At 59.2% G+C, this 17432-nt stretch overlaps 1 protein-coding gene across 3 annotated transcripts in view; it reads right to left on the bottom strand.

Annotated features, from left to right (window-relative positions):
• Nucleotides 1–17432, bottom strand: part of ATP2B3 (ATPase plasma membrane Ca2+ transporting 3) — a 45390-nt gene that overhangs the window by 7327 nt on the left and 20631 nt on the right. The window contains exons 16-21 of one of the 3 annotated variants that reach the window (XM_029930077.1): nucleotides 16316–16507; nucleotides 14675–14888; nucleotides 13492–13703; nucleotides 12325–12432; nucleotides 10781–10963; nucleotides 5708–5794 (exon numbers count right to left, since the gene is read on the bottom strand). In XM_029930077.1, coding sequence (XP_029785937.1) covers nucleotides 5708–5794; nucleotides 10781–10963; nucleotides 12325–12432; nucleotides 13492–13703; nucleotides 14675–14888; nucleotides 16316–16507 — 996 coding nt within the window. Of the gene's footprint in view, nucleotides 1–5640; nucleotides 5795–10780; nucleotides 10964–12324; nucleotides 12433–13491; nucleotides 13704–14674; nucleotides 14889–16315; nucleotides 16508–17432 lie in introns of all 3 variants that reach the window. The other 2 variants (XM_029930080.1, XM_029930078.1) reach the window with 2 other exon arrangements.

The raw sequence follows: 17432 nt of genomic DNA, 5'->3' as shown, positions 1-17432 counted from the left end.
CCCCCCCCCCCCATTATTCTCTCCTCTGTCTCCTGTCCATAGGCTCACTGAACACAGGGCTCTGATTCACGGACCTCCCCAGGTCCCAACACCCGCACAGTGCCTACACGCAGCGAGGGCTCAGTGAGTGGGCGGCTGCCAAAGTCTTCCCCAGAAACATTACAGCTGCCCTTTCCCCTGCCGAGGCTGTTCTGCCAGACAGTCCCAGGCGGGCTTTTTCTCTGTATTCAGAACTCGCTCACACATACCTCCTTCTAGAGGCTGTCCCGGACACTTAGCATAAGCTTACTTCTCTGTTTGTTCCTTGCTGTCCACCGCCTGCCCCCACGCATAAGCGCTGGCCTGCCTTCACCTGAACCCTGAGCTCCATTCATGGGGACAGGGTGGGTGATGGTCCAAACCCCAGCACCACGCCGGCCATACGGAGCCAAAGCAGGAGGGATGCTTACGGCAGACTCTGCAACAGCGCTGTGCTGCCGATGGATGCTTGGGGCGGGAGCAGGGGGGCTGAAGGTTAAGGCTGAAGGTGGGTGAAAGTGGATGGATCCTGCTTTTGTTCTGACCTTCGATCACTCAAGTTTGCAAGTGGTGATGGGGGTGGAGTAGGGATGTGACAAAGGGAGGCAAGGGAAGGACCAAGGGAACTCCCACCCCTTTAAAGAAATGCAAAAAGGGAATGAAAAGAACAGAAGACAAAAATAAAAGCAAAAGCTCCACTACAATGATGACAACAGTAACGACAGAAACTGTGTTTGACAACCTTCTGGCCTTTTCTCCTCTGCTGTGGGACAAGCAGGCCCTGGATGGGGAAGGGTCCTCATGCTCTCTGCCCTCCACTTCTGTCTCACTGGAGCTCCTGCAAAGCCTTGCCCCTTCCTGCCCCCTTGCCTACCGCCTCTCCCCCCCCCCCCCGCATGCTTGATGGGTCTGTCTCTGTACCAGCCACTAATCCAGAAGCTTCTGTGGGACAGAGGGGACTTGCTGCTCTCCTGGCATTCAGGCTTTCGGTTTACCCCAAGTTCTGAACATAGCAGCGGGAGAGAGCCAGGGAAACTGCTTTCCAGGAACTTTGGGGTCCCCAGGTCCCAAACCATCCATGTGGGCATGCGGGTGAATTGTGCCTTAAAAGTGACACAAAGAGGTGTGGGCGACATGCCCACAGTTGAAGAGGAAGGTTCCCTTTCCTCACCAGAGAATCAGGCAATGTGAAAACGCAATCCACAGAGCTGACCCTTCTACTGACGAACCGAGCCCCGCCAAAGACAGGGCTTTGTGTATGTGGGCAAGTCAACTTTCGTTAAGGTCTCCTCCTGTCCTGTGTGCATGCATCTGCGCCCAGGGCTGGGAGAGTCCAGACTCACGCCGCTGCTGTCCACTCGCTGTGACACTGAGCTGACCCAGTCACCGTCCTTTCTGGGCCTTGCGGGGGGGGGGGGGCGGGCCTTGCCTCTCATCCTGGCCATGTCCACCTGCAGGGCCTCAAAGAAGTCTCTTGAGCTCCCAGAGCCTTAGCTCCCCGCCCGGGGAGCCATCTTGGAAGCACCTGCAGGGAAAGGCCTAGGAGCAGGGGTCCTGGGGTCTGCTTTGGGCTGTGAGCTGGCATGTACTTCAGGAACTGCCTGGAAGGTCCTTCCCTGGGGTAGGGCACATGGTTGCAGGAAGGGCTCGGGCAGGACAGGGTGACACTGTTCCTAGTATGGAAACAACACTGGCAGATCGTTGAGAAGAAATGCCAGTACGCTGTTCCCAGAAACCCAAATGGAGACACTTGGCCTGAAATGAATGGATTTCCTGAGAAAGGAGCAAACCCCAGCAGACAAGACTGCTTTCGCTTCGCAAGGCTCCTTCCTCTGCGGGGCTGGCTTGATTCTGGGCGCTGCTGCCCTCACGGTGTGTGATGAGCTGGTGCCTCAGGCCTCAGAAGGGTTGTCCAAGGAAACCGTGGGGGGCTTACCTGGCATCGCCATTGCCAAGTTGAATGCAAGGCTTTCTGTCGCAAGAAGCAATTAAAATAAAGCAATTGCTACGATTTCTTTCTGGCACGGTTCATCCGAACCCAAGAGCCCTGAGAGAGCTCTTCAGGCCACGTGTGATCAAACTCGTCCCCTGCCTCGGCGCCTGCTGCCCGACTGTGTCAGGAACCTTATCATGGGGCCCAGCGCCGCTGCGGGAGGCCGGGCTGGGCTCGGCTGCCCGATGAGATCGGGGAGCCGTTGGGGACATGCTGTGGAAAGTGTGGCTGGGGAGGGAGGGTTGGGGTGTGTCTGTGCGTCTCTGCATGAGTGTGTGCGCGTGTGACCGGGGAGGAGCGGGGTGCCTGGCATCCCAGCGGTGGACAGGATCTCCCTCGCTGTGGGGTTCCATAAGACTGAAAGCGTTATTAACGGGTGTACTTTCTGGAGCCACTCACACGGGCTGGCCTCCAGGCCATGGCCGAGGTCCCGTGAAATGAGGTGGTGGCCGTGCAGGGCAGGTGCCACACCCAGGCTGCGAATGAAATGGCCGAGTGAGCAGGGAGGAAGCAGCCCCGGCCACCCTGGAGCTGGGAGGTCGTTGTGTGTCGTCCAGGGAGGGGGGTGGGTGTGGGAAGCCTGGGGGGTCAGAGGCTGGCTAGAAGGTTGAGTGGGTGCGGGTGTAGGTGTGCTGAGCCCCAAGGGTCTCTGCATCTCTAACCCTCCCTGGTCACCCTTCCTTTCCTTCTGGCTCCGGAGACAGTCTCTGGTGGCCTCTTGCATGTGCTGGGACCTGTGTTGGTGAGCACTGTCACCTACCCCTGTGGCTCTCGGGCTCCTCGTACACACCCTGCACTGGGCCTTCCACCTGGAGAGCCTCTGGATCTCAGTGGAGTGCTGGCAGACCAGAGGCCTTGGTGTGCCGGAGACACTTGCTCCAGCCTGCGGGAAAAGGGCTGGACTGGCCGGGCGGTGGGTGAAGAAGATGGGAGGTCGCCCATCAGAGCTGAGGTTCTCCGAGGGAAGACCCGTGGCCTGTGCCCAAGCACCTCCTACAATGCGAGGCTGGGAAGTCCGCTGTGGTCTGGGCCTTGCCTTCCTTCCGGGGAAGTGCTAAGAGACGTAGAGGGCCTGCCTCTGGTTGCTGTTTCCACCGCCGCCGCCAGGCCTTTCCCTGATTTGTACACTGACGGTGCTGGGCCTGATGAGGTCTCTAGGCCCTCATAGAGTCCCAAACCAATATGCCACACAGGGATGGCAGGAAACGGTGTTGGTTGGCGGCTTCCAGAAGCAGGCACATCCCCTGGTGTTGCCTGGTCCTCCAACCAGCATCTTCCTGCACAGTGGGCTCCTTTTTGAGGTGCTGCTGCCCAACCGGGATGAGCCTTTGGGGCTGGCCCTTGTGGGGAGGCACATCGGGATCCCCTTGCTATCACACCAGCACCCTCAGACAGGAGGTGCTCGGCTCTCACTGCGGCCCCCTTTTCTTGGCCAGGGACTAGTTAGAGCCCCCTGGAGTAGCTCCTGATCAGTGGGAGGGGTGGTGTCTCCCACACTGTTCTTACCAGGCACTGCTGGGCTCCCAGGAGTGGGAAGACAGGGGCGACAGATGGCTGCAGAAGGCAGGAAGGTGCTAGGAAGAGGAGAGAAAGAAGCTGCCTCCAGGGAGGAAGCTCAAGGAGGCCAGAGGGAGCCAAGAGACAGCAGGCCTTGCCAGGATCCTGGGGGCGAGGCCCGGGCTGGCCCTGCACTGGAACAAGGCCAGAGGCGTGGAGAAGGCCTGAGGGGCGTGAGGAGCGGGGGCTGTGTCCGCTGCCTCTCCCACCTCAAGTCAACAGATGGATGGACAGACAGACAGACAGAGAGGAAGTGCAGAGAGAGATGGCAAAGAAACATGTGGAAAAAGTCAAGGGAGAGGGAGGCACAGGGGCAGGTCAGCATGTGCCCCTTTGGCAGAGCAGCCCCCCTCTTGTCCCTTCATTCCCAGGAAGCACTGTGCCCCTGTCTTAGCCACGACCTAGCTGGCGTGCCCCTGAGAGGCTGTGTTCCGTTTCTGTCCTCTCAGTTGGCTGTAGCTGAGTCCCCTGAAGACTTGCCTGGGTGGGACTGGTGGCAAGACCCTTCTGGGACAAGGCTGGAGCTTTCCAGCCTGTCTGTGATGGCTGTTGGCCAATATCTGTGGCCCGGGTGAGGGGCCCCTGTGTGGCCTGCGGTTTGGGGATGGGGTGTGTGTGTGTGCGCGTGCGTGCGCGCTTCCGTGATGTTTCCGAAGGGGACAATGTGGTCCAGCGGGGATGGGCGCGGCCCACATCCCTTCCTTAAGGGGCAGAGTGGCCTGAAACGACAGTGTGAACAAGAGGAGGGCTGCCCCCACTCTGGGGACCTCTCACCAGTTCCTAAAAAAAAAAGGCGAAGAAAATACAAAAAGAAAAAAAGAGAAAAGACAAGACAAAAGGAAAAAAGGAAAGAGAAGAAATCAAGCAAAAAGAAAATCCCAGAGTCTGGTGAGGGAAAACGGCACGGTCAACAGCTCCCATCTGTGGGGAAGTGATTTGCTCACGGAGGTGAGAGTTGCCAGGATTCACTGGAAGGAAAGGAAAGAGGTAGCATCGAACCATCCCAGCGGGGGCTCTGGGCTCATACTTGAAGGCTTACTGCTTGGTTTTTGAGAGGTCCAGTTCGTTACAAGAAGCAGGTGGCCCTGGGAGGGAGCGGGGAGCCTGCAATGCTCCCAGCGTTCTCTCTCGGTAGGGAAACTGGGGGCGCTGGGTTCTCAGAGCCTTCCCTTTGTCTTTGTAAAAAGATGTGAGCAAACACCCCTGGGTTCTCTTTAAAATGTGACTAACATGGTGGGAAGTTTCCCCTGGAACATGTAGGAAGGAACCTATGTCCCAGCTTCTTGGAGGAAGGAGGAGAGAGAATGTGGACCAGATCATGTGAAGACCTTCCAGTCCTGACGCCTGTTTGGAAGGAGCAATGGTGCTTGGGAACAAACGGAAATGTGGCGGAGTACAGGCTGGGGGCGGGACGAGGACTCCTGTGTCAGGAGCACCTCACACACCTCTAATACCGCTGGCTCACGGCAAAGGCCTACAGGGCAGGTGGCACCTGAGGACACGTGACAGCGGCCCCCTGAAGCCCACGTCAGGCACACTGCCTTTGGCAACCAGCTCCAGGAGAGTTCTGGAAGCTGTCGGTTCAGTCCCGAGTAGGTGGGCTGGATTATTCTATTGCGGACGAGGCCGGAAAGGCCCTCGCCTCCCCCTCCAGCCCGGCGAGGGAGCCCTGAGCCTGCATGCTTCCCCTTTGCTGCCGCACAGAGCACCGACCGAGGCCCCGGCCTGCCACCAGACACCGCCAGAAGCGGCCCAAGTTCGTGAAGAACCATTGGCAAATGTGGACAAGTTCAAGAAAAGAAAACCAATGACAGAAGGAATGAAAACCAAACAACCAAACAGAGAAAAGAACAGAAGGTCCGGCAGTGCCACGGACTCAGTACATTTCCTAAGAGGCTATGGCTTTGGAGACACACACCGTCTGGGCGGGAAGGACTGGACAGGGCAGTAGAGCAAGGACGGAAAAGCCACGGTGAGCAGAGGATGCAAGACTGGAAAAAAGAGAAGAGTCGGGGAGGCTTTTTCTCCCCCAGAGATGCCATTTATGAGAGAAAAGGGGACTCAAGACTCACTCCCAGCGGCACTGGTGGGATTGGCAGCAGAGAGAATTACGTGAGTAGGGGTAGAAAGATTGGTTACGTCATGGAGCTGGCTGAGGACTGAAGGCCGCCGGCGCACAGCACCCTGAAATGAACCGCTTCTCTTGAAGGTACTCACTACCTCCATCTGTGGGAGAGAAAATGAGATAAAGTTTGGCTTGCACTGCTGTCCCGGCTACCGCTCGGGGGCGGGGCTGGGCGAGGGCAGGGGCCACGCTGGGTGCATATTGGGACTGGAGGCGTCATCGAGGCCGCCCGCTCCCTTGGAGCTGACAGTGCTTCTGACGGGCCCGTGGTCATGGCTGAGGCCAGCCTCTGTGTCATCCACCAAGAGAGGGTTTGCCGAGCAAGTGATTAGTACTCAGAAGACCAGGAGGGCGAGGGCCGAGCCATCGAGCCATCGGCCGCCGCGAGCCCTGCTGAAACAGCCATTTGCATCCTCCACGCGCTCTCTGGGAGCCGCTTGCTAACAGATACCAGTGTCTGGCAGTACTTTGTGAACCTGGGTCCCTGGTTCTCTACCCCCTCTTCCGCCCCAATATACCTGAGGGATAGGACTGCTCCCATGAGGACAAGGCTCCTTGCGGCAGTGCTCCCGGATGGTGTGGGGACAGGGGCATCCCCCGGCCTTCCCCGCCCTGCCCCACCCCGCACGGAGCCTCATCAGAGTGATTGAGGAGGCGCCCCTGTGGGAAGCCTCAGTGAAAGGAATGGATTGAAAGTGCAAAAGCACTGGCTTTCTTTTGTCAGATTCCTTTCTACAGAGCCATAGGCCTGGCAGGAGGGAGAGCAAAGAGACTGGAGGGTCCTGGGGGCAAAGATGGCTTTTATTTGCCTCCCTCCTTAAGCTTCCTCAGCTTCAAAAGGGACGTGGGTCTATGGGAAATGATAACCATGGGGTGAGCTCCCTAGGAGTCCTAGGACCTTCTGACTTCCTGACCCACTCTGAGGGCTCCTGGGCCTGGGGTGACTCAGACCTCAGACCGGTGGCTCAGTGGCCACAGTGAATGTTTCCCCATGGGGAGACTGTGTGCCTCCGTTCTAGGAGGGCAGCCCAACACGGCATACCTTGGGAATGCCTTCCAGGGGGTGGGTGGAGGGGTGTGTGTGTGTGTGTGTGTGTGTGTGTGTGTGTGTGTGTGCAAATCTTTGGCCTTAGAAGGCGGATCTGATTTCTGGAAAATGCCCTACAGTTCACTGGATGACGTGAGCAGCAAAGCAAATGTACAGTTCTGGAGCCTGGAGCCCATTGGCTGCCTACTCTGGTCCCAGAGCAGGCGGCCCTGCGGTGGCTTTGTGGTGGCCGTCAGGCTCAGCAGGGAGTCTGACACGGGCCCGCCTTCTTGGAAGAAGGCAGCTTAAGGCTCACAGTCCCCTCAGCCCAACATACATGAAGATGTGCATCATTTCAAGCCCTACAGGCACGGTGGACAAGATTTGTGACCTGTACTCTGCCGCCGAGCTCCCTCCTCCCCAACCCACCCGACCCTTGGGCAGGGCAACTTCATGGCCAGGGCGGAGGCCCATGTGTCACGCACACTGAGTGGCCACAGGGGGCTGGCACAGCTTCTAGTGTGCCTCCATGCCCTGAAGGAAGATGGCCTATGCCATGACGCGTTCTTACTGCAGCCACGGTCACCCGGGGGGGCAAGATGCCTTTCCCGCCTCTGCTTGGACCCCTGTCCTCATTGACAGTATCAATCAAAATACCTCAAAATTGCCCCCCACCCCCCAAAACCCAGTTGCTGCTGAAGCTTTGCGTTGGTTTATAATGGACCGCGTCATGAATGCTTCAAAAAGCTCCATGTTCTGCCTTTCAAGGACTCTTTTTGATTCCAGAATGACCCCCCCCCCGAGTGGTGCAGTAATATGTTAGTGTGGAATGACGGTGAGAGCAGGTAGCAGGTTACAAAATGCCTTCAATCAGCCACATCCAAAGCTGTGCTGGCCTCCGAACCCCGCAGCGCTATTGTTTGCAAAATCCAGAAATATAGGGCCAGCCACCTAGAACGCGTTTCCCTTGGCGGGAGCACTTTATTTCTGTTTTTCAAGCAGGTGTTTTGAATTGAAAAGAACAGATGCTCTTCAAAAGTTAGCTAAAGTGGCCTATCTGCTCAGCATTCTTGAGGGTGGTGAATTTGATGTGACAAAGTGGCAGTCGTGTGGAGGAGTGCGTGGTTCTCTGGAGAAGACAAGGAATATGCTAGGGAGACTGTCACAGGGTGACCTTGGGCAAGTCCCTTCCCTCTGGACCCCTTTTTATCATGTTTGAAGTAGCTACCTGACTGGCCAGTGTCTACACGGGTGGTGACTCCGGGACTCTGGCTGAGGAGACCGGCTCTACTGGCCAGGCAGCAGTGGCAGGCCTGAGTGCACAGGTGCACGGACGACACAGACGCACAATGGCCAGGCACCACTGAGCCCGCCCCCGATGCCTCACATAGGCAGGGGCTGTCCCAGCTGCCTGGAAAACAGCCACCACCTCGGGCTCTCCGGTGGAAGGGAGCGGGCTGACCGGGGAAGTGCTGACCCGGGAGCAGGGCCTTGCTGCACCCCCCCCCCCCCCCCCGCTGTGCCGTGCTGCGTCAGGCTCAAGCTGGCTCCGGGTTTTGCTGCGCACTTGTGGCCCAGGACACTCTTGCCTGGCCACGCTGGCTGAGGGGCTTGGGGCACAAAGAAGAACGAGCCACAGAGCCGCACTCTTGCTTCTTCCCTGGAGAAGCCCTTTGCATCCCTGGGGGGGCTCCTTAAACTGGACTTATTTGGGGCCACCTCACCCAGCCCTGCAATACGCCAAGCCCTGGGGCCAGCCCAAGACTCTGCAGCTTTGGAAAGTTCCCTGGAGCATTCTGTTCCTCACTGATTCCAGTGCCCTGAGCATGTCAGGGCCTATGGGGGCAGGAGAGAGTGGCGGTCTCCGGGCTGCTGCAGGATGATGGCCCGAGGGAACGCAGTGGCAGCTGGGGAGACCTGGGGCCCAGATAGTGGCAGTCCTGGAGGCACAGTGAGTGCACATCGGAAAAAGCAGCAGGGGTTACGGGGACATAGGGTGTGTGGGGTGACGCCAAGAGGCAGGGGCCTGAAGGCCACGGTCAGGACTCTGGACTTGACCCTTAAGACCAGAAGAGACGCTACACGGGCCATGGGGTGTAGGGGGGCGTTTGAGGGGCTAGCTGAACAAAGGTGGGAGGAGCAGGCAGGAGACTAAGAGCTTGTGGCTGGAGCTGAGGCTGGGGTCTGGGGAGGAAAGAAGTGGGGGGCCCTGAGGCTGAGCCCCGGGAGACTTCTGGGGGATCGTATGGGAATAGCGGGCAAGCTGTGTGTATCGGGAGCATCAGACCGGCGGCGGGGTAGACACCACCAGCCAAGGGTGCTTTGAGTGACGTGCCTGAAAGATTCTTCTGGATGAGCTTGTACTGATGTGTACAGGCTGAAGGCTGAAGTCTGAAGCGATCCCCAGGCCCAGCCCCCAGCCCCCCACCTCAGGAATGTGGAGAAGGTCGGGGCTAAGTGTATGGTAGTGTCCTTCCCATTGGTGGGACCCCCAGGAGGAGAATCAATTGGAAGTAGGTCAGGGGCAGGGGGCTGGGGGTCCTGGACAGAACGTGGAGAAAGGTCAGAGGCAGGGCTTTGGGAAGCACGGGAGGGGCAGAGAGGGACAGGTGTCACTGGGGGCTAGGGAGGCAGCAGGTAGATAGTGGTGACTAGGCCAGGAGGATAGGGGGCAAGGGTGGCTGGGTTGGGGACGTGGATTCGAGGGGCAGAGCTGAGCCGATGGGCCGTGCTGAGGTCCCGGCTGTGTGAGGAGAGAGGAAAAGCATCTGGGACGGCTCTGGGGCTCTGACTCGCTCGGCGGAGTGACCAGAGGTCACCGAGCCACTGGCCGGGCGCTGGAAGGAGCCTGGCTCAGGGGCTGTGGTCTGTGGCGAGCCCACTGAGGACATCGTGGCTGGTGTTGGCACTCTGGGGATTGCTGGTCGGGCAGAGGAGGAGATGGGGAGTGAGGGGTGCTCATCGGTCATCGGTTGAAGGCTGCAGGGGAAGGAGCCGGCAGGAGGGGTGGGCCGACAAGAGCTGGAGTCCGCAGGGCTGAGGGAGAGGCTGCAGTGGAGGGCGGCCGAGGTCTGGGGCTGAGCTCTCCCCTGCTCTTCCCTCCTTCTCTACCAGCTCCAGGGCCCCCGGGTCTGTGCGGGCCACAGCATGGTGGGACCGAGGTCTCAGAGGGAAGTGGGGGTGCCAGGCGCGCGAGCATGAGGAGCAGACGGTGACATGCAGGGAGAGCAAGCCGCTAGAGGAGGGTGCTGGGAAGGAGCGTTGACGCAGGACGGAGGGCCAGCCCGATTCTGGGCACTCTAGGGCGCACAGACCTTGGTGAGAACTGCGTCTGGGGCACTGAGGGCGGAGGCCAGGCTGCGGCGCAATGACAAGTGAGTGTGAGCAAAGATGCGGGAGGGAGTACGGAACATTCTGGCAAGAAGGCTAGCTGGGAAGGGGTTGGTCTGGCAGGCGAGTCTCATGAAGCCTCGAAAGTGCCCATGGCTGAGTGGTCATTGTGACCATCTGACTTTATGGAGGCCTCAGGCTCCGACAGTTCTGAGACTTAGAGACTGAGACGAAGAGAAAGGACCAGCTCTGGGGCCAGAATCGGCTTCCGTACAATTCACGACACAACCAGTGAACGGTGAGCTCACCAAAGGCTCTTTGTAATGGGCATCTGTCTCCTCCCAAGAATGTCACCTCCCTGTCACCAGGCTGCGCCCAGCGGCCATGCAGACAGCGGGTGGCCTGTGCCCTGCCCCCTCAAGAGACAACCATCGATCACAACACATCATGAGCTGACACCTGCACCCAGCACGGGGGAGAGCCGCCTGGGCTCCGACGGAAGTGTCACAGATGAGCCATGTCAGCCCCACAACAGCCAGCAGGCACACCCGGGGATGGCCCGTGAGATAGTGGCCACAAGGCCCAAGGGTTTCCTTGGTGGCAGGGGGCCCGTCTTGCTCCTTCTCAGAGGGCTCACAGCATTCGACTGTCTCGCGCTGTCCGCCTCGTGCTTGCCCGCCACCCGCTCAAGGCGGGCGAGCCAGAGTAGCCTGGCGGCATGGCGGCTTACCTGTGTCTGAATCCGATTGAGGCCGCGGAACCAGAGGATCTGGCCTCGGCGCAGCTCCCGCTCGGCATGGTCGATCTCTTCCTCCCCCTCGGCCAGCTCCTCGTCCGTCATCTCATCCTTGCCGGACCCGTGCCCTGCTTCCTTCAGGCACTTGAGCTGGCTGGTGGGGATGGTGGCGATGACCTGGGAGGGGAGGGCAGAAGTGAGGGTTAGCAGTCAGAGCACGGCTGGTCCTGGTCCTTTTGGGGTAGGAGGTCTGCTGGCCCTCCCACCTCCCTCTGACCCAGGCTGCCGCTGGCATCTATGCCTCCTGCACTCCAGCGTCATGCACCGATGTTTCCTAAATGCCTGTCCCCTGAGGGCAGTCCAGGGGATGGGACATCCCTTTCTGGTCCCTGAGACTGCATGCCTGGTGCCAAATGCCCCTTTCCTCTGACCGAGAACGGTCCTGGGGAGCAGGGCGTGAAAGCTGTGGAATTGAAGGAGCGTTTTCCAGCGAAGGGAGGTCTGGCCTTGGCTCCCTGCTCCTGAGAAGGGACCTCTAGGCCCCTGGCACATGTTTCCTGATGAGAGGGTCTCACTTTCCCTGAGGGCCCTGCTGGGCTGTCTGCGCCAACAGTGTGATTCCTGATAGGGCCCCTGCTTCACGTCTGGGGGGCAGAGACTGAGGATCTGAGGTCAGCCACATGGGAGTCCTGGGCCCACAGCTCTTAGGGAAGCTTCCCCGGCGGTGGTGTCCCCCTCCCTCACCCCTGTGCGTCGTCATGTCCCGAGTCACTGCCGGACAGACCGTCCTGCCCCAAGACCCCCCTGCTGGCCAGGGGCCCAGAAGCTCACTCCCGGTGTGTCCCGGACGCTGCTCTGCATATGCCTGATCTCGAACTTCCAGCTTCCAGAGATGTGAGGGGATAAGGTATGCTGTCTAAGCCCCAGGCTGTAGCATTTTGTGGCCCGAGGTGACTAAGACACAGGGTGAAGTGGATCCTGCACCAATATTCTAGAACTGCGGAGTAGTGCTTTCAGAAGCCTCTTGTGCACCTGTGGCGTGGGCTGATTCTTCCTACCATAATCATTGGGCGCCCTGAGCCTCCCTCGGTGCATGGCTTTAACTGTCGAGGGCTTCGGGTGTCTGACTTTTGTGTTCTAGAATCTCAAAATATTTCTTCATTTGCCTCGACACTTGCTTCTCGCCTCTCGGATCAGTTAGCAGGTTGTCGTTTCGTTTTCATATCTGTGAGCATTTTCCAAGCCACCCAGGTTTAGGACACGATTTTGGGTTCCCGTCATGGAAAGGGGCATCCCAGCCACCGCCCTTTGTCTTCTCTCCACTGACACTGTCGCCTGCGGCCTTGCGCCTGAGCTGTGGCATGGCCCGGGCCCGAGCCCTGCCGTGTGTGCGCTGCTGCCCACCCAGAACACATGAACACTTTCCTAAGCATGGGTTCTGAGGCACCACGACCCCCCTTCCCCCCGCCCCCGGCATCGTGTCTGTCCCTGGTGCTGTTGTAGTCAAAACAGGGACGGGGGACGAGGCAGACACTCACCTGTCCCCAGACCAGCTCCCCAACGCCAACGAACAGGCACCAGAGCCACTGCTCCGTGGACAGGGGGCAGCAGCTGAAGGGCTTTCCGCCGAACTGGACGATGACAATCTGCAGGGGCGGGGCGGGACGCAGCCAGGTCCGACGGCAGGCCCCAGCCGGGCTCGGCTACTGCTGCCACCTCCTCTGGCCCCACGGCCCGCCCCGCCCTCTGGGCCGCCCCAGTCGAGAGAAGAGGGGCTGTTGGATCCCCCAGGCAGACGGGCCTCTGGCCATCGCTCAGCGGATCAGCCGCATCTCCAGCCTCTGTAAACTTGACGCTTTACCGTGTGCCCCTCATGCATGTGCTGGCCACAGCGTGTTCCAGGTGCCCCAGTGACAAGCCCGACCAGCCTTGCGTGGGACTCTTGCTGCCTCACTGCCCCTTCTCAGGAAAGAACCCTCCTCCTGGGCGTGAGCTTGTCAAATACAGACCAATGCAAAGCGCACATCACAAATAGCTCCGTTACCGTGCTGTCCTTGCTGCCCTGATGACCCAGGCCAGGGCCCAGCAACCTGAGGTCGTGTTATGCCCCCCGAAACCCTGAAATTACTGACACTCGTGAGTCCTCAGCCTGATCACCCTAGCGCACTCTCTCCCCCAGCAGCCCCAGCAAAGGCTCGCGGCTGTCCCTCTGTCCCCAACAGCTCCACGTGCTTCCCCGGCTGGTCCCCTCAGGGTGTGGCAGGCTCCCTCCTTCGAGCATGTTTTCTAGTAATACCCCCGTGTTTGAACGCTCAGACTCCTGAATGGTTGGCTGACCAGCCCTGTGCACAGCACAGTGGCAGGCAGAGGCCACATGGTCAGCACTGGGGATAGAAAGCATTCCAAAGGAAACTTCTAGAGCTACGATAGTCCCCCAGCAAGGAATCTAGCCCTGGAAAGGAGCGGCAGACCTGGAGGGAGCTACGAGGAGGCTGTTCTGAGGAAGGCCCCGGAAGGCTGTCTGAAGCCAGCAGGTGAACGTTCTGCAGATGAGCGCACAGGGCGTGGGCGCACAGGGCCTGGCGGCGCTGGGAAAGCAGGGGGCGCGGAGCTGGTTCTAGTTCTGTGACTGGGGCTGGGGAGGCCGGCCGTGGGCGTGGTCCCCTGCTCCCCCCCGCTCGTGCCAGAGTGCGGTCGCCTCCTACCTGAATTGCAAAGGTGCCCAGCACGATGGTGCAGAAGATGGGGTTGCTGAAGATGCCGTGAAAGACGTTCCGCTCGCCGTGAATCTTGCGGGCATTGATCTCGTTGAAAAGCTGCATCATGACGAAGGTGTTGAAGATGATGGTATAGTGCTCTGATGGCGGAGAGTGCAGGGGCGCATTCCTCCCGCTGTCCACGTCGAAGAAGAGCTCTCCTGCAAGCCAAGGGCACATGAGGGGAGGAGCCCTGAGCCCGCTCCCAGCCGCTGTCCCCTGACAGGCAGGCGTGAGAGGCTTCTGCTGCCAAGAATCAGAGAAAGGCCCCCTGAGAGGACCCCCGATGGTGACATCGGGGGTCCGCCCACACTGTCCCTCTTGCCCCTCAGCAAACAGTATCCTGCAAACTGAGCTTCTAATCGGCTCCACGGAAGGCGCCCACGCCCCGCGGCCAGGGTTGCTGACTCGTAGAGGGCTGTGACATAAGGGAGAGATGCCACAAGCAGATAAAGGAACGTCACCCTTGGTCCAAATAAAGGAGACTAAGTGGAGCCCGAGCTGAGCTGGTCCTAGATGCCCAAGGAGGGTCAAGGCCAGCTCGGCTGCCATTGGCCACATGCATTTGCCTGCTGTCCCCCTGCCACAGCCGTCTTCTCTTCCTGCCCCTTTCTCCTTGCTTCCTGACACTTCTTCTTCTCCCCTCCTTGTCTCTCCCTCTTCCCCTCCCTCCCTCCACCCCCCTCTTCCTTCCTCCTCCCTCTCCTTCCTCCTTCTCTCCCCCTTCTCCCTCCTTCTTTCCTCTGCCCCTCTGTCCTCTTCTGTCGTCACTTCTCTGCCTCACCTCTACTGCTTCTCCCTTGTCTACCCCTCCGCTTCCCTCTCTGCCCCTCCACCTCTTTTTCCTGGTCCCCCTCTTCCCATCGCCTCCAGTCGCCTGGAGAAAAGCCCAAGGGGTGACTGGATGGATGGGTGTCATCTGCGTCCAGGGGAAGGACAGCAGTTTCTCAGCTGCATAGGGGCCCATGGCGCCTCTGTGGGGCACACACAGAGAGGGGCGGCGGGGAGGTGAGGGTGGAGGGGTCCGCGCTAGACATTTGGCCCTTAGGTGCTCGTCGGTCCCTCTCACTGCCAAACAGGGTCTGAGCCTGCACGGTCGCCAGCGGCGCAGTGCACCCTGGGCCCAACCTACCGACGAACAGCAGCGTGAAGATGATGCTGAGCTGGTAGGCTGCGTGGCCAAGGATGTTCTTCATCATGGTGCGGGAGATGAGGGGCTGGTCCCGGCCGTAGGGTTTCCGCAGCAGCAGCGACTCAGTGGGTGGCTCTGTCGCCAGGGCCAGAGAGGCAAATGTGTCCATGATCAAATTCACCCACAACATCTGCACGGCTTTGAGAGGAGAGTCCTGTGGAGAGGGGACAGTCACCCTAGCACAGAGCCAGGAAGGCCAGTGGCCCAGCACTGCCGAGGGCAGAAACTCAGCTCGGGGGCAACCTCACGGGGCTTCACTGCAGTGAAATGTGTCAGATCAGACCTTCCCATCAAAATGTAACATCTCCATCCCCGTGGTAAGGTCAGCAGCGAGTTTTCACTGGGCTTTTGGATTCCTGCTCTGGAAATGTTGTGAGCCTCCCTCCTCTCACCTGGTAGCAGCGATCTAGAAGGTGTGGTCCAAATTGTCAGGAGGAGATTGACCACCGACTGTTAGCCCAGGTTGTGAAAGGGCTTGACCCATGGGCACTCTCCCGTCCTCCCACACCCAAGGGCAGGAAGACGCAAGAACCCCGCCCTGCACTTCCCTTAACAACCAGCCTCGCACTAAGGGCCACGTACTGTATGATTCCATTGCTATGAAACTTCCAGAACTGACAGACCCATAGAGACAGAAAGCAGATGGGTGAGTGTCAGGAGCTGGGGGCAGGGTGAGTGGGCGATGACTGCTTAGTGGGCACAGAGGTAACAAAACGGTGGTAGAACGAGATAGAGGTGGGGGCTGGGCAACACTGCTAATGCACCAAAGGCCACTGAAACGCGCACTTTCAAATGGCTACTGTGGTGTAGTTTACGTTTTGTGAATTTTATGTCAATTAAGAAACCTTTCAAAGGCAGAGAAGTTCTGGATGCTCACTCCTGGAGAGAAAGAGACTGTCGGAAGGGGGAAGAGCTGCCGCGAAGGTTAAACCCGGAGTGCCCCTCGCAGCCCGCACCTCGAGTCCCAGCTCCACACACAGGCTGGTACGCGCATGCTCACAGCAGCGTCAGGCACAATCCCCAAAAGGTGGAAACGACCCAAATGCCCACCGACAGAGGAAGGGACAAATGAGACTTGCTCTCTCCATACAACTATTCTGCCATCGAAAGGAACGAAGTACCGCTACTGGCCATAATACAGAAGCACCCTGGAAACATCATGCTGAGTGAAAAGGTGCCAGACATGAAAGACCACGTGTTATTTGGTTCCCTTTATATGAAATGTCTGGAAGAGGCACGTCTGTAAAGACAGAAATCACATCCATGGTTGCCAGGGAATGGGGGAGGGGGTGGGGAGTGTCTGCTAACTGGCGTGGGGTCTTCTGATGTTCAGAAAGTAGATGCAGGCAGTGTTTGCACACGCTGGGCATGTACGGAATGCCACTGAACTGCGTGCTCTCAGATGCTGAAGTTTTTGATATGTGAGTTTTACCTCAATTAAAAAAAAATCTGCAACAAAGAAAACACCTGGCCCTCACAACTCCCAGAGCCTGGTTTCCCGGGGCCTGCTCGCCACACGGAACCAGGTGCAGGAGGCGGGCGGGGCTGCGGTCCCCGTGCCCTGGGGGAGGGAGAGCCCACCTGAGTAATGCAGGCCCCCGTGAAGGCCACGATCACAGCCACCACGTTGACTGTCAGCTGGAACTGCAGGAACTTGGAGATGCTGTCATAGACGTTCCGGCCCCACATGACCGCCTTGACGATGCTGGTGAAGTTGTCATCGGTCAGGATGATGTCTGAGGCCTCCTTGGCCACATCAGTGCCCGCAATGCCCTGGAGGGCACACACACAGTGTCCACGGGCCCCTTTCCCAGCCCCCTTGACCACCCAGCCCACCTGAGCTTACTGGCTGGCTTCCCTTCCAATGAGGCTCCCCGCCAGCTGCCGACACATCTTGTTTCGCCTGTGCGACTTTGAACTAGGAGTGGGCAGGTTGTCCCACGGCCTGCTAAGGGCCTCTGCTCGTAAGCAGAGGGTGTCACTGCCATGGCCACCACCATGGCCTCTTGTGCGAGGCCCAGCTGCCACCACGGGACCACCACACCATCTTCGGTCCTCTTAGCATGCCAGAGCCACCTGCTATATAAGGGGCTCCCGAGTCCCAGGCAGGGACACCTTCGGCACAGCAAGGACACATCCTACCGGCCTGCGCGGGGGTGTGCTGCTCAAAGCCCCGGATACAGGGAACAGCCACACACCCTGTCCGCTACCCTGAGGCCAGGTCCTGTGCAGGTCAGCTTGGCTCTCATGGTGTCCAGGGGCTGTGGCTTGGTGCCCTTCTAGGGCCTGGGCTCTGGGAAGGACTGGCCTGCGCCCCTGGGGCCTGCCCACAGTGGGTTACCCTGAATGCGGCAGGGTGAAGGGACTCCTTCATGGCAGCTGGGAAAGGGGCTCGCTCGGTTTCTGCCTTCAGTTACCAAGCTCGCTGCAGGGTGCCGTGGTGCCAGGGCCGGCCACCCGGGCAGTGGGGTCAGGGTTTTATAGAAATAACGAGGTCTGTACAAGCAACCAGAGAGAAACACAAGGGAAAAACTTATTTGGGGACTCCGGTGATCACCCCTGGGGCTGAGGTTCACTGACGCGGCACTGGGCGGGGGCTGAGGAAGGCGCACAGCTGATAGGCTCCACCTCCCCAGCCCTTCAAGGCCCCATTGTCGCCTCAGGCATCCCCACACCAAATGCCTTTAAGCAGCTCACA

Source organism: Suricata suricatta, chromosome X (assembly GCF_006229205.1).
Source record: "Suricata suricatta isolate VVHF042 chromosome X, meerkat_22Aug2017_6uvM2_HiC, whole genome shotgun sequence".
NCBI classification, from domain to species: domain Eukaryota; kingdom Metazoa; phylum Chordata; class Mammalia; order Carnivora; family Herpestidae; genus Suricata; species Suricata suricatta.
Note: the sequence above shows the minus strand (reverse complement) of the source record. Positions and strands in the feature narration are given on the sequence as shown.